This window comes from Glandiceps talaboti, chromosome 1 (assembly GCF_964340395.1).
Source record: "Glandiceps talaboti chromosome 1, keGlaTala1.1, whole genome shotgun sequence".
Lineage (NCBI taxonomy): Eukaryota > Metazoa > Hemichordata > Enteropneusta > Spengelidae > Glandiceps > Glandiceps talaboti.
Genome location: NC_135549.1, coordinates 30172683 through 30196364, shown reverse-complemented (window position 1 = coordinate 30196364; position 23682 = coordinate 30172683). Strand labels below are relative to the sequence as shown.

Here is a 23682-nt window from a genome sequence, read left to right as displayed (position 1 = left end):
CTCAACTTGCCCAATTTTCAAGTTGCCCAAACTCTCTGCAATATAATTTACTTGTGCCTATTATGTGACATCGTCGATGGTAATACATTTTGGAAGGCCAAAAATCATGCGAAACCACCACTTTTTGCTACAATATACTGGCACATTTGAACATTGACTAGCCACTTATGTAAAATCGTTTAAATTTCAGTCTACGCGTGCACTTAATTCATAGCGTTTTAGACTTTTACAAGTGAGCACTGATGTAAGGGAGGAGTTAATAATAGGACGAGATGAAATAATAGGAGTTGAAATTGGGGCAAGTTTAATCACAATCTATTTTATGTCTTGAGCAACACTTACCATTTTTCGGCTACACGTTCAACGTGTACGCGAACGCGCAACTCACTCACGTTCACGTTCGCGTACCAGCTGTGACCTAGTTTTGCTTCGGCTAGCCGTTTACGTATATCAATAATAGATTACATGGTTAACCGAAATATTACATTAATGTTTTGGTTATATGACATAAATAGCGCAATGACAATAACCGTATGGCTCGACATTATGACAAGACAAATTTTTACTTGAATAATCTCGTATGTTCACAATAGAATCACCATGTAGTATCTTGAAGATTGCAGCGACAGTCATCATCATACATCGTGATTTCTGTGCAAAATCAGTTACGTGAAGGCAGCCACAGATTCAAGGCTGCATTTTAAATATTTTATCAAGGAAAACAAAATTACTGAGGTGTATTATGTTGTGAGGGGTCAACCTTGCTAAAAGCATCAACATTTTTCATTATATTAGTTATGATTTTACAAATAAATTTAAAAGAAATTTCACGTTGTTTACTTACGTGTAAACAGCCATCGCCACGTTCGAAACGCCCGCGAAACTTGTCAGTACGCAGAGAAGTAGGTCAAAATTGCGACGTAGTAGCACAAAATCTCACGAAGCAACTCGAGAAGCACCTTGCGACGTCGCAAGACCCTGCGACGAGGCGAGTACACGATGCAATTCGTCGCATGCGACGAATTGCATCGTGTAACCGGGCCTTAAGAAATCAGGGCTATTTATAGGCTTTACCTGTATCCTAGGGATGTTCTAAATAGGCGAACGTCTGAGAAAACACTACTAGATACATATAAGCTATTGAGTCAATCACAGAAAACTAATCTGCATAACTCATCGCAAATATAGAATACAATGTTGCAAAACCTGTATATGTATAGGGTAACATCACGTACTAAGTAGAAGTGCATGAACTATTATTAGAAATGCAAAACTGGGTCTTACCGTATAAAAAGGTCAACGAACATCTAGGGTGAAATGTACAACGCGTCAAATTTAAAAGTAACTAAAAGGCCTAAGTATAAACAAACTGTAAACAGCACTTCAGTTAACGCGGTGTTTAGCATAATAAACACTGTATCCGTTGTCCAATCTAGAACTACGCAATACGTAAAACCTTCACATTACAAACAAAATTCAAAATACCAACAATTCTGTTCCTCCAACAAAACTTCTGTATTAAATGGTCAAAATCGGCGAAAATTTGGCTAATCTGATTACGACGCAATAGTCGGTCCTGCACCGGTAATGAAAGGCCGGGTGCCATTACCTTCTGTAAAGTCAGTTTGTAATACTTGTGTAATCATTACTCATTAAAAGGCGAAACAAAAAATTATGAGCAACGTAACGATAAAAATGCCAACAAATTGGTAGTATGGGAGTCCGCATCAGTGCGCCAAGGTGGCACTTTTTGCCGACATGCTGAACCTACAAAAGCAAATGTGCGGTGGGGAATTTGAAGTTACGTTGCGATAATCTGATCCTTACATATACTGCATTGATTTCACTCAGCCACCTCCTTGTATAAAACAATGTATTAATAGTCTGTTCTCGATGAAAGTCGCAAAGATACACTTCGCATTCTGGAAAGATAAATGGTAGAAAACTTCATTATGTCAAATAACTTGGTATGCACACTGGCCTGTATTTCAGTGTTGCCTAGAATGCACACTGGCCTGTATTTCAGTGTTGCCAAGAATGCATACTGGCCTGTATTTCAGTGTTGCCAAGAATGCATACTGGCCTGTATTTCAGTGTTGCCAAGAATGCACACTGGCCTGTATTTCAGTGTTGCCTAGAATGCACACTGGCCTGTATTTCAGTGTTGCCAAGAATGCACACTGGCCTGTATTTCAGTGTTGCCTAGAATGCACACTGGCCTGTATTTCAGTGTTGCCAAGAATGCATACTGGCCTGTATTTCAGTGTTGCCAAGAATGCATACTGGCCTGTATTTCAGTGTTGCCAAGAATGCACACTGGCCTGTATTTCAGTGTTGCCTAGAATGCACACTGGCCTGTATTTCAGTGTTGCCTAGAATGCACACTGGCCTGTATTTCAGTGTTGCCAAGAATGCAAACTGGCCTGTATTTCAGTGTTGCCTAGAATGCACACTGGCATGTATTTCAGTGTTGCCTAGAATGCACACTGGCCTGTATTTCAGTGTTGCCTAGAATGCACACTGGCCTGTATTTCAGTGTTGCCAAGAATGCACACTGGCCTGTATTTCAGTGTTGCCTAGAATGCACACTGGCCTGTATTTCAGTGTTGCCAAGAATGCATACTGGCCTGTATTTCAGTGTTGCCAAGAATGCATACTGGCCTGTATTTCAGTGTTGCCAAGAATGCACACTGGCCTGTATTTCAGTGTTGCCAAGAATGCATACTGGCCTGTATTTCAGTGTTGCCTAGAATGCACACTGGCCTGTATTTCAGTGTTGCCTAGAATGCACACTGGCCTGTATTTCAGTGTTGCCTAGAATGCACACTGGCCTGTATTTCAGTGTTGCCAAGAATGCATACTGGCCTGTATTTCAGTGTTGCCAAGAATGCATACTGGCCTGTATTTCAGTGTTGCCTAGAATGCACACTGGCATGTATTTCAGTGTTGCCTAGAATGCACACTGGCCTGTATTTCAGTGTTGCCTAGAATGCACACTGGCCTGTATTTCAGTGTTGCCTAGAATGCACACTGGCCTGTATTTCAGTGTTGCCAAGAATGCATACTGGCCTGTATTTCAGTGTTGCCTAGAATGCACACTGGCCTGTATTTCAGTGTTGCCTAGAATGCACACTGGCCTGTATTTCAGTGTTGCCTAGAATGCACACTGGCCTGTATTTCAGTGTTGCCTAGAATGCACACTGGCCTGTATTTCAGTGTTGCCAAGAATGCATACTGGCCTGTATTTCAGTGTTGCCAAGAATGCATACTGGCCTGTATTTCAGTGTTGCCAAGAATGCATACTGTCCTAGTATAATATAAAGTTCATGCTTTCCTGTTAGGTATATTCAACAACAGAGACTGTAATGCATGATGTCCTGTTCTACAATGTATATACATGTAATATATATCTTTGAATCAATGTTGACCTCTTTGCAATATGTGTTATGTACACATGTGTATCTATCTATGTATCTGAATTATATTCATGTATTTGAGGTATTATATATTTGTACTTTGTACATTTTATCTCAACTTACCTGGAAAAGTTTATTCAATCGCCATTATTTCTGGTTCTGAAAAGTCTACCATAAAGTGTGCAGGTTTCCATTGGGTGTTCCAGTCACTAAGTATTTCCAAAACCTCTGCTATTGATTTTGTGTCTTCATATTGTGTTACGAATGTTCCAACAACTGAATAGTCAACGTTTGTTTTTGTGCATAAAAAGAAGAGGGGAAGTGCATACTTGGTTGTTTTATATGTTGCATCTAATAGTGTTATTTCATTGCCGTATTTCAATAATAAGTCTCGTTGCCACACTGCCTGGTGTACAAAAAGTAGGCCATCTGATCCTCTTAAAGTAACATCATCATCTTGGTCATCGTCATTGTCATGTTGGTTGGATTGATCCGAATACTGTCTGAAATAAAATGTATCATCTTGGTTCTCTTCTTGCCATTCTGATATTTTGAGTGCCAAATTCTCCTGGTCAACCTTTGATTTCATCGGTTGCATTCTTGTCTTGTACATGTGATATCGTATGTCTTTATTTGATGGATAGAAACGCTTGTTACTAACTGATGGTGGTGATTTGTCCTTGCAAATTTCATTCTTAACGTAGTAGCCGATATGACGTTTAACTTCATTTACTGAATTCACTCCCTCTCTTGTAAGGTTAACAATCTTCTCTATAACGCTCTCATCCATGGGCAGTGTAATGCCTGCTGTCTGCAAAATGAAAATGAAAGTTTAAAGGCATTTTTATTTTCATGGACCATGATGACATTCTGATCCCAATAGAAGTGAAAGCAAAGCACTATCGTCGGCGAACTTTACAAGATGGCTACGTATACGCTCATGTGTATTTCTGCAATCATCAGTATAAAGGATATACAATAGAGGAGACAGAACGCAACCCTGGGGAGAACCAGCATTTGTTTGCATCAAATTAGAAATGAGACCATTAACAGAAACCCTTTGTGATCTAATAGTAGACAGAAAAAGTCAAGAATCGCTACAACTGTCTATTAACTGATTATATTTCAAATGGTTTAATGTAAATTAAACAATTGTTGTAAAATATGGAGGTAAACATGAAAACCTGCACAAGTAATTCATAAACATATATATATATATATATATATATATATATATATATATATATATATATATATATATATTCAATTCTCACTTTCTTAAAATACTGTAAAATTGGTTGATAAAGGAAAATTTAGAATAAGTGACTACAACAATGAAGGTGTTTTCTATCTTGACGCAGTTATGTTTATGTCAATTTATAAGTGTTTGGAATGAATGTGTGCTGTAGGTTGGTGTATTGAAATACGATCTGGTGATTTTCATAGATTGACCATGTCACAGTAGGTCATTTATAAATTAACATTATCTTTCTATGTGTTTATATAATTGACATCTAGGCCTATAGAGTATCAATAATTTAATTAATCTGTGGCTATAGGTTGACCAATATAAATATATGTTCAATTTGTCTGATTTTGGTTTCCTTTACAACAAACAATACAGGGGGAACTAAAAATCATTTTCACCAAAAAAAGGGAATTTTGAATAAGTTAAAAGCTAAAATTGGGAGTAGTTTGAATATTTGATTGGAATATATTGTCTGTCAGGATAAACAATGAAATTGTCACCGCTCCCCCCCCCAAAAAAAAAACCCAAACAAACAAACAAACAAACAAAAAACAATAAAACAACAACAAAAGCCAAGCACACACACACACACACACCCGTTTTTTGTTTTTGAAATTAGTTAGAGCATGGGGTCTGGTACCTTCAAGTAAAGAACCCATAAAAATATAATTTCATTGATTGAAAAGTCCATATTGGGGGTATTAGTTCAAATATTTGATTATGATATATTGTCTGTCAAGAAAATAATAGAAAAACACGAACGTCTTATTTTTCGTTGTCATTTTCAATTGGGATGAGGCAGGAAATTATTTTTTTTTAAGGAAAGCAATTCTCACTAAGTGAAAAACCGTAATTGAGTCAAATAGTTTGATTATTTGATTATGAGATACTGTAAGAGATGAAAAGCCAGGAACTTGTAGAAAACAGGTTTTTTGGGAAAATGACAGAAACGCGGAAGTTACTTACCTGCTATTTACCGGGCGGTTCGTTGGCGTGCATTGGTGCACGGCAGGTTTTTATTGAAGGTTGGCGGAATTCAATGTCATTCAGAAAAAGGTGGGGTCAAATAGCGATTATGGTATATCAATCATAAAAAATCTTTATTATTATTGGTTAAAATCAAATACAAGTAACGTAAGAAGGCGTCTACGCTACGCTACGTCTCTACGGACGCAATCTTGCTGTCAAGCAGCTAGAAATATATACTCGTACTCATCTACATACTATCAGGTGACCTCGGAGGTCATGGGTCATACTGCATGCTCATCATAAGGCCGGGGCGCGTGTATGTAAGTACAGTCCTTCCGGAAGATAGACATAGACATACATTGTATTATGTCAACGTACATGAGTGCACGAGTGAGTGACCAGCCTGGCCGACGCGCTTGACTGGTGACAATATGTCGGAAGTAGAGGGAGGGTGTACGAAAAAAAGTAAATGTATTAGTTCGAGTACAAGTTTGGACAGTTTCCATTCTGACGCAGTTACACATTACAGATTACGTGCAACTTCGTCGTCCACTTGCCTTTTCGGCGGAAAGAAAGTATGCAGCGCTAGCCCCACACCTTCATCAGGTTCGACGTCGAATACTACTTCCTGTGGTCCTTCGACTAGTAAGTGGAATGCCGCTCACTGCAATCGACTGAATTTCAAGTTGCACAAGGTCAGAAATACGCTCAAGGAGGCAGCTAGTGTTGCTAGAGTTATACGCACTTATATGGATGTAGTCGTAGAACGTGTACTGAATATACTATTTGACCCCTCACCACCGCTAGATCCATCCGTAACATTAACCCCAACAAGAATTGTACACGAAGGCATCATAGAGAAGTCGACAGCGAAAGAGTGGATAGGTAATGTTCATTATGCTTTTGTATATTTTGTACGGTGGCCCACAGTCGACAAACGAAAACTATATTTGTGGTATAAATAATTGATTTTTGAGAGCAAAATATTTAATACAAGGATAAAACTTTTCTTTCATATAACAAGACATTAATTTCTTGTGTCACAATAAAAATACCAATTTAAAGCAAAAAACTATAATTTCTGTAACAAAACTGTCTTTTTACAGAGCAGAAAATTAATTTGAAAAACAAACATTTCATTCTTGTGGCCCAAACTGTATTTTCGAGTGCTAACATTTACGTTGCAGTATAAAAGGGATAATTGTTGGTGCAGTGTTTTAAACATCAGAACCATTTTTCTGGATTTTGTAACAAGACTTAAAACACCTCATTGCAAACTATTAATCCTTAGAGCAGTACACCAAGTTTTCGTGAAAAAAACTCTAAATTGGAGTAAAAAGAATTGAAATGTCAAGCCGAAATATGAATTTAAGCCCACTAAACCTTATACTCTGATTGCAGAAACATTATTAGTCACCTTACAACTCCTTTTCTTATCGACGAGATTTACTTAACACAGGATGTATGTCTGTAGATGAAACATTAATATGCAAGCACAAAACAAAGTTGGACTGCATGACTGAAATTGGTTATATATCCCACAATCCTCGGTACACTCTTGGCGGCTATTTCAACTTTGCAAACAGCACTGTATCTCAACGTGTGTCAAGTGTTAAACACATCAATTGTTTCCAGTGTAGTAATTAATGGTTGTAAAGATAATAAAGGATGGAAACACCATTCCCATCTATTTAGTACTCCAATGGGGAAAAATGGACCGATTGCACTATCAAGAATGTAAAGTTACATCGAAAATGACAGTGTCCTGTGGAATAGTTGTAGAATATGTATTATCAGAGTTGAACCCTGAGCACAACACTTCGGAAAAAGACAGACTAAAAACGAAGAATGTACCTCTGCCCTAGGCTATATGTTTGAATACTGATCTATATCATCAGTATCTGAAAGAAAATCAAATTCAATTGTGATCAACAATTGTACACGTTCATTTCACACGTCCGTACATGTCTAGTGCTATCCCCTGCACAGCACTAATGGACTGCTATGGTTGGATAAAGCTTCCCAACGTCTAGAGTCTGTCCTAACGGCATCCCAGTTTATATAACAGAACTGTGGCAAATATTTCTATGAATCGTACAATACTTCATGACTACTTTATGTTCGAGGAGAAGCGTACTACAGAGAATGCGTATGCTGAGATAAACATGAACACTACCCGGGAAACGCGTTCCAATGAAACTAACATGTAGATAAGAGGAAATGCATAGAGGTACATCTAAACAAGAATTCTTTAATTACCGTAAATATATAGTAATACAATACCTGAATTTTTTTTACAGTTGAAATACTTTGTACGTTGTCAGTTGCCTGTGTGCACAAGTAATGCCATGTTTGTTGATATTCAATGCATACACCCATGACAAGTAAGATGCAACCTCATTGGCTGTGTGGCTCACTCAGCAGAACGGCGTGGGCATGGGTGCCAGTTCAAATGTAGAGGAGGCGATCAGGATAAAAACGACTATGGCGCAGAGCGTGTTAACTTTCCTATCACTGGGACAGGGTTGGGCAAGAATACTTTTAAACCTTTTATGTGCACATATGAATATATATAATATATTAATGTATGATTATCAAATTATCCCATTGTCTTTTGTAGAAAATGATCCATCCCTACAATATGTGATTGACTTTTGTAAAGATGCAGAGGATAAATTCCAACTACACACAGCATCACTGGAAGAAGTTGCATCATTAAATGTATGTAGCCATTTCTTCAAAAAACGCTATTGGCTTTGAAAAGCTTTATCTTGAGTATTAATTTGTTTGTATTTCTGTTGATAAACTACAAATGTATATTTACAAGGTATTTACAACTTTTTGACAAAATAAAGAATGAAAATGTTTATATAGATGTTTTTATAATATACCTAGTGATAATGCTATGCCATGATTCGCTAGAATCAGTCACGTGATAGGAAAATAGAATGACTATTTCCCTAGGGAAATAGTTCCATCAACTTGTACATGGTCACGTGACCACCGCGCGTTCACAGCAGGTCAAAATGGCAGCTTCTGACGATGACGTCTGCCACCACGAGTTCACAGCATGAGGTATATTATAAAACACATATTGCTTGGCCTATATTCGGGCAATAGCACCCGTTCATTACCCCCTCGTGACTGTGAGTTACCAGAATCACATGCTATTTCCCTCGGCCAAATCACATGCTATTTCCCTCTGCCTTTGGCCTCGGGGAAATAGCATGTGATTCTGGTAACTCACAGTCCCTCGGGTGTAATAAACAGGTGCTATAGCCCTCATGGCCAGGCAATATGTGTTCAATAGATAATTACTGGAACTGGTTTCCAACTTTGTCTGTATATTTGCTTCAAAAGTGACAGGTTAGTTTGTTTGTCCATCGCAAACTCCAATTTGTAAATCAAAGTTGTCTCATTGAAGAAGAGGCAAAGTTAACTCTATTCAATCAATCTTTGTATCATCGATCAATCGCAATCTTGGCAAGCCTTCTCGGTATCCTTTCAGGCTATTGACCAAAGGGATCAGGGTATTAAAAGACAATTGAATAATCGTCCAAAAAATGTATGTAGATTTGCCTAGCCACAAAACCATGACCATAGCAACAGCCAGTCGGTGGTGTTTTTCAGAAAGATAACGACAGAGATTAAAAGACAATTGAATAAACATTCCAAAATTCTTGTTGCTAGGCAAATATACATACATTTTGGAATGTTTATTCACTTGTCTTTTAATCTCTGTGGTTATGATCTTTCTGAAAAACACCACCAACTGGCTGTTGCTATGGCCGTGGTTTTGTGGCTAGGCAAATTACTTACATTTTTTGGACGATTATTCAATTGTTATTTAATGTCTGAGGTTATTTTGTGAAGTACACCACTGTTGCTGTTGCTATGGATGTGGTCATGGCTACTAGCACTATACGAAAAATCAAATTTACCCACCTTTACCCTACCTGTGACCCACCTAACTACCATCTCTGTCAAGGGGTAGTACGAGACGAAGTGACACTTTTGACTGCCTACCACCCCCGGGGGAGAGATCAGCGAGGGTAAATTAAGTCATAGGTGTATGTATATTTGCCTAGCAACAAGACCACGCCAATAGCAACTGCCAAATAATCATGTATATTGCAAAGATAACAAGAATTAATAGACAATTAAATAATCGTCCAAGAAATGTATGTAGATTTGCCTAGCAACAAGACCACGGCCATAGCAACAGCCAAATAATCATGTGTATTGCAATGATTACAGGAATTGATAGACAAATGAAAAAACATTTTTAAAAAATGTATGCAAATATGCCTAGCAACACAACCTGCCCATAGCTATGATCAAATATGTATATTGCAAAGATATAACAATAGGGATTCATAGACAGGTGAATGAACATTGAGAAATGTAGGCAAATATGTCTAGTAGCATGACCACACCCATACCAACAGACAAATGATCATATATATTACAAGGATAACAGCAGGGCTGCTAAGGCAACTGGATATTCATTCAGCAAATGGCCACCTATTTTTAAAACTGTACAGTACAGTTGTGCTACAACACCATTGGGGCTATTTTTTGAAGAAAATACGAGGATTTACAACCCAGACATCCCACAAACATAATTGATATACATGTAGTACAAATACATACATTTACTTACAGTTATAAATTTTATTTGTCTCATTTCTCACTCAAAGGCCAGAATACAATAGTACATGATACAATTTACCGCGTAACAGTATTGCATACTGTGCACGGTGTACACCGTACATGTAACTTGACTAATGTTGTGCCTAGCATGATACACGTTACACCACCAATTGTCTATAGAAAACAGAGGTGAAGATTTACGACCATGTTGCATAATGTCTCATATTTACAATTAAAAAAACTACCGGTACACAAACATTTATTCACGGTTAAGAATTTATTTTCTTTTGAATGCCATAGTTTATAACATCACGTAATTCACCAATTTTTGTGGCATTCAAAACATAATTATATGGGGACAAATGCTTTGTATAGAACATACCTGCTGACGATTTACAAACCTGTTTTTGAAAATTCTATATGACTGCAAGGACTACATTCAAATCCTATCTCCGTCAAGGAATTTACCATGTGCCTAAGCACCCAGTATATCATTCGATTCATATTCACACGTACTTCGCTCATGAATTTTGAAAAATATAGAACAGACAGCTTTAGAATGTGACAAAAATCCCCAAATTTGTAAATTTTCAGGAAATTAGTCTAAAAATGACAATAAATGCTTAAATACAAATGTGCAAACATACATGTAGTTTATTTTCATTCCAGCTAATTGTCACATGTAGTGGCTTTTCCGACAACATCATAAGTTTATGAATTAAGAGAATCGATAAAAATACCTAAATTTGACTAAAAATGGCATTTTATTCATATTACTGTGGTATACGACAGAAATGCCGAAGGAAAAAAAGTCAAAAAGTACTAAAAAAAGCAGAATTTCGATTTCCATGAAAAAATAGTTGTGAATGAGAATGGTGAACTTATGACCTCTGCTAAAGGCTCGAAGCAAATTGCATGTAAAATGTAGTGGTATAGGAAGATATGAGGATTTCAGATGACATCCTCTGGAGGTATATGCGAGCATACAAATCGCATTGCATGATGACTTGTGAAGCGGTGCAGCCATGAGAAGAAAGGGACTCAGGACAAGTCCCTCTCTTCTCGCTGCTGCACTGCTTGCCATACATAGCTTAGGGACAATAGTCATGCAGTCCCTCTCTTCTGGCAGCGAGACTACAAGTGAAGTAAACTTTGAGACTAACTTTGAAACAATACTAGTAATCTATCAACATCTGTGGAAACATTGTCATTCTTTTGTCAAAAAACCTGTAAGCAATATATTTTGTGTTTGTTCCTATAACACAGGACTACATGAAGCTGTATAAATCTAAGCAAATTAAAAGAGGTGCATTACCAGAAGACATTATGAATATGAGTAACATAAACAGTGTTCTCTCTCTGATCTACGAAACTTGTGCAGAAAATGACAACAGTGAGCCGAAACTTGATCAGATCATATCTGAAATTATGAGGATCATTGTTCTTAATGAAGGATTGCAGGAAGATTACGTTATTTGGTAAGTGAACTTGAGTTTAGATGTCATGTACAACTATTATTTATATTAATAATTATACAAAGCATGGTTTCCTTCTTACAGATGATCATGTGTGCATGTCTCAAAATTATACGCATCATTTGATTACAAAATTGCTACTAATTTTCAAAGCTGTTAATCAGTGTGACTTGTACAAAATCTATCAATGGTATTGCAAAAATATATCAGTAGTTCAACTCATTTGATTCAAGATTGTACGTTTTGTGTGTAAATGGCTACTTTGGTTGTCTAGCTGGGGAATTGTTCATATGGAAATGATCGTACCACAGATAAGTGATGTGGGTCAAATGTGATTTTTATTAGCACAACTGAACTGATAATGTTCAGTAGTGCTATATGCGTCACTAAGTGTCTGTCTGTCTGTCTGTGTGGATGTGTGTGTATAAACAACCTAACCTTAAAGTCAAAAACTGCTGGACCGATTGCTTTGATAATTTGGTGGCAATGTTACTTGGGTGTCTAGTCAGGAAATTGTTCAAAGGAAAATGATCGTTTTGGGTCAAAAAATGTGTTTTTTGGTAAACAAACTGGGCAGATTGGCCTGAAATTTAGTTGGAATGTACTTAGGGGTGAGTGAACTAAGATTTGTTCATGACATGACAGCAATATGCAAAATAGGGCTTAAAATGTGTCGTTTAGGTCAAAATCTTTAATTCCAAAAAGTACTCAGCAGATTTGGCTGCAATGTAATGGGATGCATCTGGGAGTGCATAGATGAAGAAATATTAAGCATATAATGATCTCATTGGTAATATGGAAATTACGTGTAAAAATGTGAATTTTAGTCAAAATTTTATATCTCGAAAAGTACTGATATTTGGTGAGATGTTTTTAGCAACAACCAAATGGCAGTATATTTTGATCAAATAACAACATCATCTGGTAGGCAAGTGAGTAAACATTCAAATAATGTATGCAAATATCCTTAGCAATCATGACCACACCCATAGCAACAGCCAAACGGTGATGTATTTCACAAAGATAACAAGAGGGATTAATAGACAAGTGAATAAACATTCAAAATATGCATGTAATTTTGCCTACCAACAAAACCATGCTCATAGCAACATCCACATAATCATCTATATTATAATGATAACAACCAGGATTAACCCTATGAGCCCCACTGACCCTTTGATACAAATTATCACTTTCTCTCCATTGCTAATTTGCATATGAATACCTTAGAATCCCACAACTTTCTTACTTTCACAGCTGATCTGACAGGTATCACACATCAAGGAGAAAATAACAAGGCAAATGTTTTTTTCACTGTGAAATTAAAGTTTTATTCAAATCCATATCTTTTCTTGTAATTTTTTTACAATAATTCTTCTTCAAAATCCATTTATACACAGAATTATTTATACATTTACTGCAGGATGCTGCCATGATAATCTATAAAACATAGATTTCTACATAAATAAACACCACATAATTTACAACCATAAATGGTTTCAACAGGGTAACCTTTACTTGTTTTTTTCTTAAGATTAGAGCAATGCCTGCAACATCTTTTTTTTTCTCTTAGCATCAGGTTGCATGACCTCAGATGTATGTGCATGTAGATTTGCTGCACTCAAACTATTCTCAGTTGTAGGAGCATGGGGTTGGGGACCTCGCTTTCTTCTACTACTAAAACCTGCTATCAGTTGGCTTGATAGATCTAACCTGTAATCTACATGTCTGTATCGACGTCGAGGATCAGGTTTATGTGCTATCTCATACAAAATAAATGAATTTCACAATCATACGCTGAAAAAAATAAAAATAAATACTTCCAATACTTCATGCACTTATTTGACACAGAATAATATGATGCCATCTGATCACTTAAATCTACCCACCCATGTATTTATTGTATTTAATAATGGAATTTGGTGTAAAGAACGTTTTCCCACCCCTGGTCATATCCCCCCCCCCCCCCCCCCCGATTGGCAATTTGTTGTTAACATTCGCACCTCCTGTTTGTCAAACCATTTGCAAGCAATGACCTTGCCACTTTGCATTGTAAAACAGTCCCCTTGTTTCATCTTCTGCTTCTCTTTAATCTCAGCAGGGAGACCTTTACTATTTTGACGAATCGTATCACAAACATAAACATCTTTATCTAACAAATCTAAAGCAAGTTGTTCAGAACTAAAAAAGTTGTCAAAATAAACATGATGAGATGAATTAAAATAAGGCTCTGATAACTTGTATACAACTTGGTACCCTATTCGAATTCTTTTGTCAATTGTAAGTTGTTTGATTGAGATTGTGTCATACAGTCTATACTGATTTTCAGAGCATCCGATCTCATCCCTCTGTGGGTAGGTTGTTTGGCTCGTATTCCACATGACTTCATTGTATTCCAAACTGCTACTGGTAATCTCTCTCTGGTCGATGGCTTGTTAAACAGGTGCAACAATTTTCTACTGTATTGCATAGTTGATATTAACATATGAATGCAGAAGACCTTGAACAATAGCCTGTCAGCAATGGGGGTTGAAATTGGGATCAAAACTACAAGTCTCTTGCAGAAAAAATTATGGCGAAAAGCAGTACGGATAAGCTACAAACCAAATGTTGCAATCGATAAGCAGTGTCCATGAATGTTCATGTAGGCTGCAGACCACTCCGAATCAAATTAAAATCAATCACGAGTGAGAAAATAGAGGTCATTCAGGAGCTCCATTTTGAGGCTACCGTCAAGGCGCACACACACATGTATCACAACCATAGTTAGTGTCACTCAAGATCAAAACAATAATAGTGGTGTCCATTAAAGGTATATTTGCTGCAACGGGGACTATTTTTTGACTATTTTTGTTCTTATTTTCAATATAATTTTACTTTTGCACATGCTAAAGCATGTACAATAACCTTGTGTTCAAAGCCAAATAACTTTCCATAAATGTATAAAATGATTATTAAAGAATATTAATGTTACTTTTATAATTGTAAACATTCAAAAGCTGCACACGAATACATCAACCTTTGAACGACCTTTGTGTTGATCATATATATCAACACTATTTTCATGCTAGTATTTAGTTTATTCGGGTTAAACATCGGAATGCGAAAAGGCACAAAAACAGACAAAAAAGCCCTCAAAATCACAGCAAACAGTACAATTATTGCAGCTATTGATCGCCTTGTCACTAACCGGAATCAGCATTACACCGTTGTTACACTCTTACAAAATGCAAAATTAATCTTATTTAAACTTACATTGTATTCCAGATCATCGCCATTCCTTATCCATGCCATTGTAATGAATATTTCAGCAGTAAATCAGTCCAAAAACCACTTGGCTATCCCACATGTTACATGACCCCCATTCAGGCATGTCATTGTTTACTTCTCGTTGATGAGCATGCTTGCTCAATATATCGCATAATTATAACATCACTATCACATGACTTACATTTGTACCTCTATCGATGTCAACAAATATGGCGGGTGGTTTGAAAAGAAGAAAATCACCTGAATGTTTTACAGCTCTCTTATGTCACTTTGGAGTAACAGTGACGACTAGTAAACAAGTAAATCTTCTAATTAGAGGGATTGGACCATTTACAGTTTAGTTTTAACGTATTCTTTAAATGAAAGAAAATACCCCAAAAATAGTCCACCATTGTACGTACAGCAAAATTGTATTTACCGTGACTATTATTTGTCTTTCAATGGTGAACAAGAAATTTATTTGTCACTGAAGCAAATGGGTTCTAATTTATTTTTTGCAAATTTGGCAAATGTTAGTATGGGTGCTGCTCATTTCTTAAGTTCAACCTTGTGTATGCGATGATCAACTTGCAGTGTCATCTGTGCATATGTAAGGTGGGAGTAGCACATGTTGCCCACCGATGAATTTTTTTACTTTGCTGGTTTTGTGAAATGAATTTTGTTTGGTACATTTATTTGCGAAAGCCTATTGACAAGACAGGCCAATACCTTGATGTATCACATGTATCAAGCTGTGTCTGTTAGTAAAATAAACACTGTCAAAGCCAACTGCCACTGTTGTGTCATGACCTTGGTAATCAACCATTAAATTGGGACACCAAAATTTTGATTTTGATAATTATTTTTACATGCCATTTTCAGTGCTTTTGAATTGTTTTTGGAGGTCTTTCAGGAAATTATCATAGGGATCCTGTGGTCTAGGTGCAAAATTTATGTAAAAACATTAAATGTGATCATTTGAAACAAACAGCTTAATGAAATAATCCAAACAAATATGTTGTACAGTGAAACTAGAATAAATTCTATCTGTTCAAACTTCAGTGGCAGTGCCTCACTGTCGATTTCCCAACAAATTTGACATTGACGATATGGACATTACCTATCGGTGTCTACAGTGGCATTGTGCTACATGCCATTGATTGTAGTGTATTTATTTGTATGTTTGTAAACATAACCCATTACATGTAAGCATGGACCCTCTGCACTTTACCAAATGGTATACATAACAAGCAACAGTTGCTCATCCTTTAATTAAAAAACAAATTGCATTCATCATAAATATAGATATATATTAAATCACCATGTATGCATTACCCATGCAAATATTCATTGTCACTAGAATTGTATGTTATTCATCATGAAAAATTTACTCTAATTACTTTCCAGGTTACGTGCAGCAACTAGGGTACAGTTTGAAATCTGTGGATCACAAGTGGTATCTGAAACTAATGTTCAATTGTCATATAAAGAAAATAATAGTAAAAAGAAAATTCCGATCATATTAAGTGAGGTAGGTATTAATTATAAGTACTTGTCTATTCCACTATACTAAAGTGATATTACTGGACAATTCTTTAATCTTACCATTTATCATGTATTACTTGCTAAGATGCAATGAAAGATCTAGTTGTATACACTTGTACTTTAGCTCCCTGTTGGGAGCTGATGTCATGGTGCTGTCTGTGTGTCTGCCATTGCAGAAACTTTGTTCCACTGATATCTCAAAAAGTACAGCATTAAATGTTCTGCAATTTATTATGTGGCATTCTCGTGTTCTAATCTAGTACTGATTAGTTTTTGGTGGGTATGGCTTGCATACTTAATGCTAATTTGCATAATTAATTATTTCATAAATACATCCAGAACAGCTGCACCAAATGCAATACACGTATAGTTCAAACTAAGATATAAAAGCACTAACAGTCGTTAACATGTGTCAAATTAATTAAGGGCTAAGTTGCATAATTAATGAAAGTTTGTATCTCAGATTATTCATTCAGAAGGGCTTTAATTTAAAGGCCAATGTTTATTATTCTGTACAGACAAATTCCCATCTTTTAGCTTACTTTTGGGTTTCCCCTGCTTCCTCTTGTGTATTGCCAAGTAGATTAATTTGTGCTCTCTGCACCCTATGAGCCATCCCTTAGTGGTCACATGACCCTGACTTAACAATCCCAGTACACCTTGGCAAGCAAGGAAATTTTCCTACATATCCTTGGACTCTGCAAGTTTTTTTATCCTCTTGTGCCAATTTTACACAAGTTATCCCCTATTGAGTGGTGAACACTTCGCTGAACGCCTCAGAATCCCAGCCAAGTCATTTCTTTTTAGCACAACTGACCTGATAAGGTTCAGTAGTGCTAGTGCTATAGGCACCACAAAGTGTCTGTGTGTGTGTGTGTGTGTGTGTGTGTGTGTGTGTGTAAACAACTTAAAGTCAAAAATTGCTGGCCCGATTGCCATGATATTTGGTGGGTGTGTTACCTTGGGTGTCTAGTTGGGAAATTGTTCAAATAAAAATGATCTTACCATCTCGGGAAAAAAATGTGATTTTTGGTCCAGAAATTTAAACTCTAAAACTACTCGCCAGATTCATCTGAAATTTGGTTGGAACGTTGTTAGAGTGTTATTCTGCATATATATTTTGACACAATTGGCCCAAGCAACCATGACCACACCCTTAGCAACCAAATGGCAGTATCTTTTGGTCATATAACATCTTCATCTGGTAGACAAGTGAGTAAACATTAAAAAAACTATGCAAATCTCCCGACAACAATGACCATGCCTATAGCAACAAACGGTGGTGTATTTCACAAAGATAACAGGGACTCTTTGACAAAGTAAACCAATTATTCAAAAAGTGTATGCAAATATGCCTAGCAACAAGATCACACCCATAGCAACAGACAAACGGTGTATTTCACAAAGATGACAACAGGGATTGTTACAAAAAATGTGATTTTTGGTCAAAACACAAAACTGCCTGAAATTTGGTTTGAACATTTTTAGGGGCCTAAGTGAATTAAGATTTGTTCGTGACATGATGATTCTATCAGTAATGTGCAAATAATTTTAAAATGTGATTTTTGGATTTAGCTTGAAATTTCTGAAAAGTATGAAAGAAAGCAATACAAGTTGTGGTACAGTACAAATTTCACTATTTTTATATACTTAAAAATACAGCAGAGCTATTATGACCAATAGTTTCATGAATTATAAAAAAATATTCGTTCTAGCACTGATTTGGCGAAAGGGTAAAATTACATATTTAAAAGCTTCTTTTTGATGTTGCAAAACATTGCAGTTACAGCTGCACTAAGCAAGCTGTAAGAATTGCATCAAAATCTCACATTGTGACAGTCAAACACTTCAAATGCATGTTATTTCTTAAATATTTCCCTGAAGTTGATGATTCTTCTTTCCTTGTTTATTTAATGCAGAACAACAGTGGTATTCCCAAGAAAGATACCATCACATCAACTGCATCACTTCATCAGAAGAAGAAAATGCACATGGAACATAAGAACATTTCACAGGTCATTGGCCAGTCTCTCAGTGTTGCAGATGAATCACCTTTTGAAAATGATGATTATAAGATTGTGTACCATATTTCTCTTATGGGCTTATCCCAGCTTGTTATCACTCGTACTCACATGGCAAAGAGCACCCTTAGGAAAATTAAAAATGGCTGTCTGTCAGTAACAGATGTGCCGTCTCCTTCATTTGTGTTAGAAGCAGCCTTTGATGTTATGAGGGAACCCATCTTCATGTTCAATTGTTTGTACATACCAATTTTCTTACTGTTTAAGCTTTCTCTTGTTATGTACTATCCTACTCATCATGGTAAACATGCACCAAAAACCACTTTTAAAAAAGCCAGACTTCAAGGTAAAAGGAAGCGACTGGAAAAAATGTCAAGAAAGAGCAAGAAGACCAAATAGTATCCAGGGTGATAACAACCTAACATTAACCTTGCAATAATGCCTCCCCTTTCAAGGGTTTAACTATGAAAAACAGGCAAATGAAAACAAAAACTTCTGAATTAAGTGGATACATTGGATATTTAGCTATGCTGTGAGACAGCAAGCAGAGCAATAGTGTCAGGTGGACTGTGACTTTTGACCACAATCAGTGAGCTTAGATTTAATATTTGGTGAGCAGGTGTCTGTGGATGAGTAAATAAGAGTTTGTTCAAGACAAGTTGACCATGTTGTTATTAAGCGAAGTATGTCTGAATAATAGTTTTAATAGTTTTTAAGCACAACTGAACTGATAAGCATGGCAAAGTGTCTGTCTGCCTGTCTGTGTGGATGTGGATGTGTATGTGTAAACAACTTAATGTTAAAAACAGATGGACGGATTGCCCTGATATTTGGTGGGTGTATTACTGTGGATGTCTAGTTGGAAAATTGTTCAAAGCAAAATGAGCTTACCACCGTTGTGTGATTTGGGTAAAAAAATGTGATTTTTGGTCAAAACACTTGAACTCAAAAACTACTGGGCAGATCGGTCTGAAATTTGGTGGCAACATTCTTAGGGTTTTTAGACTAAGATTTGTTCATGGCATGATGATCGTATCAGTGATATGCAAATTAGGGCTAAAAATGTGTCTGTTTTGGTAAAAAATGTGTAATTCCAAAACTGCTGAGCAGATTTGACTGAAATTTAATGGGGATACAACTGGGGGTGTATAGATGAAGAAATATTAAGCATATAATGATCTCATCAGTGATATGCAAATTAGGTTACAAATGTGAATTTTGGTCAAAAACTTATATCTCAAAAAGTACTTGGTCAGTGAGACTGAAACTTGGTGAGATTTTTCTACAAGTGTTATTCTGCAGATTTTCTTCAAAATATTTTGACACAATTGCCCCTAGCAACCATGACCACACCCTTAGCAATAACAAAATGGCAGTAACAAAGTTATCTGGTAGGCAATTGAGTAAACTTTCTAAAAATGTATGCAAATACCCCTAGCAACCATGACCACGCCCATATCAACTGCCAAACCATGGTGTATTTCAGAAGTGAGGTACCCACCTGGTGAAATGACAGGTCATGTACATTTATATGTCTTGGGAGACCATGATGAGAAATAAAGTTATGGGGAACTTAAACGTTAAGAGAATGTTTTTTTAAGTTTATTACCTGGAGTGGCATTTACAGACAACAGATCTTCTCCCTTGTGAGTTGTAAAACAAGTCGGCACACTGTATGTATGCTTTTGATACCATATTGACTAGGTAAAGTGGAGTCCCTCATATGCATAAATGTGTTTATATAACATATTGCACACATTTCATATTTTCCACAAATTTTAACATTGTCCATGGTCACGAAGATATCTAGATTTTTACATGTAACTTCATTTCAAATACTCAAAGTATCATATAGACCTAACCACACAAACTTGTGATTACTTGAACGATACCATCGGTCTAACTGCATTTGCAGATGTTGCATATTAACTACCGACACAAGCAAATGATTTGACAGACTTTGTTTATTGGCAAGACCAATAAGCAGAATAATACATCTCATTGTTGTAAACTGTCCTCTTTACGGTAGCTCTTATTAACGTGTATGTTCTCTTGCTGGGGTAGCCAGAATATGTGCTGTCATACAAAAATACAATACCTTGAATGAAAGAAACTAAACTGCCAGACAAATAAACTTTTTATTCATTATTTTCCTGCATAAAATAAAATGTACAAATAATCCTTATTATGTCATGCAATTTATACCAATATCATGCAACATTAGCCATGTAATAATTGAAAAAGAAACACGAATTTTTTTAAAGCAAGACAGTGGTGTTGTCCAATCTACACCATTGGAAATGGAAACTACATGTATTACTATTACTATATATATATATATATATATATATATATATATATATATATATATATATATATATATATATAACTCGGTGAGTATCAATCTGCTATAAGACAGTGCTCTATACCGCAGTGGCAGAGCAAAATATATATAGGAAGTCAGTGGTAAGATTTGTCCGTAGTACAGTGCTCGATACGTCTGCACGCAGAGCGGAGTATACGTCAGGAGTGACGAGTGATTTACTCACGAAACAGGCTTGTAGAGACGAAAAACCTGACTTGATTTTCTTCTACCCTGAACATATATATATATATATTATATATCAGAAGAATAATGGTCCACGGTTCGTCATTCAATCTTCGGGCACATCACCAATACATGCAGCATATCTCATCACATAGTGGATGGAGGTCTGTTCATGGGTACTGTGAAAATGGTGAGCCATTGGACCCTTAGCATAAATCAAGACATCCTCTCCATCGTGTCCAGCGTACTTGTTTGGTACATGTGCTTGTTGCATGTAATTTTCGTCAGCTACGGACAAAGTATATTAAACAAATGTTCATGAATATAAAAAAAATTAAAAACTGAAACTGTTAACCTTGTAATATACGATTCACTTGTTAAGTATATATTTACTATTACAACATATGCATTGTTCTGTTCTGTTTTCAAAACAACTTTCGCAGACGAATTGGTCATGCTATAGTTACATCCCCACCATCACCTAGTTACATGTACATATAGCCTACAGGCAACTGCATCACCAACAGCTGTATGCCTCGCACTTATCTTTGATACTAGAAGTATTACATGATGGGTAGGTAAGAACAACTTGCCGATGTGTGGCAATTACTTGCCGGTACAAATACACGATTCACCAAGAAACTTAGGGCCGTAGCCTGACCAAATTGGTAATTAAATTCCTAAGTTGGCCACCCCTCAGGCAGGGAGACCTGTAAATCTATTTAGATCCTTAGGTTGAAAGGTATAAGCATACAAATGAGTTGGCTTCTCACTACCACTTGGAAGATAGAAAGACATCTTGGAATAATTCACAGAATCGACCAGTTGACACATTAGCTCAGCTGGTTAGCGCACTCTGACTAGTGTTTAGGGGGACGTGGGTTCAATTTCTACATGTGTCACTGTACTTTCCTCATCGATAATTTATAACAAATTCATAAAAACATCACATTGGGTAGGTAGGTCTATTTCACTTTTTCACAATGCTTGACAAGGATAAAACAAACCACATATAATGATATCAAAATATTTCTGGTCGAGTTTAGATAGACCTTATTCAGTTATCTCGATACAATCTCTTGCAATTTGTCTCCATAGCTACAGTTAGGAAATGCACACAATTTATATAATACGGCCCCTCTCACCCGCTCTTCTCAGAAAATGTTAAGCCCTGCCAAATGAAACTCAAGCATTATTTAAGCCATCCCTTGTCACCTACACTACAGTGGAGATATAAAATTATATGAATATGGTATTAAAATACCAGAATTGAAATAATTATGCTGTCTATCTTTCAGATCAGCAAGACTTGTAGTAAAATGATAAACTGCAAACAAGACGATATATGTTGTATGAACTGGAACATAGACTTTATTTATCAAAGCCCTGAATTCGACCTAAAACGGCCTCACTCCAAGGACAGAGCCAGAAGTCGACTAACTTAAATTTTACAAATCACTTTACAGGAAAACTTGGAATTTCTATTGTCTAAACATTACTATATGTAAATTACGTGAATGACGCTTACGTCCGTGAATTAGAAACAAAAGGGCGCCTTGAGGACAGTTGATTTTCAGACACGCTATCTTTTAAAATACTAAACATGTAGAGATATGACATATGCATTACATATTATCTTGAAGTGTATTTTGTTGTGGCAAAACTGAAAGATATTTTGCTGATGTGCACTTGGTAAATGAATTCTCTTGAAGTTTAATCCAGAATAAAGAGCAAAACATTTCAAGACTTTCAGACTTTTGATGGCCCAATGACTGCTCAGTCAAAAAAAAAAACGTCTTTAAATAAAAAAAAAATGGACGGTGCTTTCTCAAATAAGTAACTCAAAAAAAAATATCATTTTCTTTACCCAACTCCCAAAACGTTTATCGCCTGCCTTTATGTCTGAACCCAATGTGAAACCAGTGAATTTTCCTTGTCATTATCAATATAATGGAAATTGAAGTTTGGATTTTGATGTCGAAGGTACAGCTCCGTTTACAAATTCAGGGCCATTCTTTCCATAGCATATTGTCGCTTCAAAATGAATTGCGGAATAACGGTAGTGTCAGTGTGCAATGAGATAATTATATCAAACAACATTTTAACCAAAGACAACGTCAAACACAATTATTTAAAGTGGATCTTCAAAGAGTGGATCTTAAACTGCGTACCTAGTTTAATAGTTTTTCAGGGCCACTAAATATTCCAAAAAAGAAATCTGCCGTTTTATCAGTAAATGTTTTAATATAAGGAACATGTAAATGAGATCAAGAGCATCTTCGGAGTCACTACATACAGCAGGCGACCTCCCGTTGAACGACTTTTTCCGTCTTTCATTGCGACTTGCTATTTTCAAATGAAGGGGACTTCCTTAGACTACTGTTACTCGCGGAGTTGCACAGTGCATATGCGCACTTCTGTTGTACTTTCCCGCACAAAGAATTTTTAATTTGCTACACTGCAAAAAGTTACAATTTTTAACTGGACACCTTTTTATTCAAAGTTAAGCCAGCGTATAATAGAGACATATAATAATCTTTATTTATACTGGACAGTT

General features: G+C 36.3%; 1 protein-coding gene across 1 annotated transcript; it reads left to right on the top strand.

Annotated features, from left to right (window-relative positions):
* The first annotated feature begins 5985 nt into the window (after nucleotides 1-5985).
* On the top strand, nucleotides 5986-20276 carry LOC144440341 (uncharacterized). The gene is made up of 5 exons (XM_078129707.1): nucleotides 5986-6519; nucleotides 8255-8355; nucleotides 11554-11765; nucleotides 16419-16542; nucleotides 18476-20276. Exons 1-5 carry the CDS (start codon nucleotides 6066-6068, stop codon nucleotides 18974-18976), a joined length of 1392 nt encoding a protein of 463 aa, XP_077985833.1. The 5' UTR covers nucleotides 5986-6065; the 3' UTR covers nucleotides 18977-20276.
* The last annotated feature ends 3406 nt before the right edge of the window (nucleotides 20277-23682 follow it).

What these genes read in the sequence shown, in the direction of transcription:
- LOC144440341 (XM_078129707.1), top strand. Translation starts at nt 6,066, where the DNA reads ATGTCGGAAGTAGAGGGAGGGTGTACGAAAAAAAGTAAATGTATTAGT. An exon ending in GACAGCGAAAGAGTGGATAG is followed by an intron (nt 6,520 to 8,254) that starts GTAATGTTCATT and finishes TGTCTTTTGTAG; the next exon opens with AAAATGATCCATCCCTACAA. An exon ending in AAGAAGTTGCATCATTAAAT is followed by an intron (nt 8,356 to 11,553) that starts GTATGTAGCCAT and finishes CCTATAACACAG; the next exon opens with GACTACATGAAGCTGTATAA.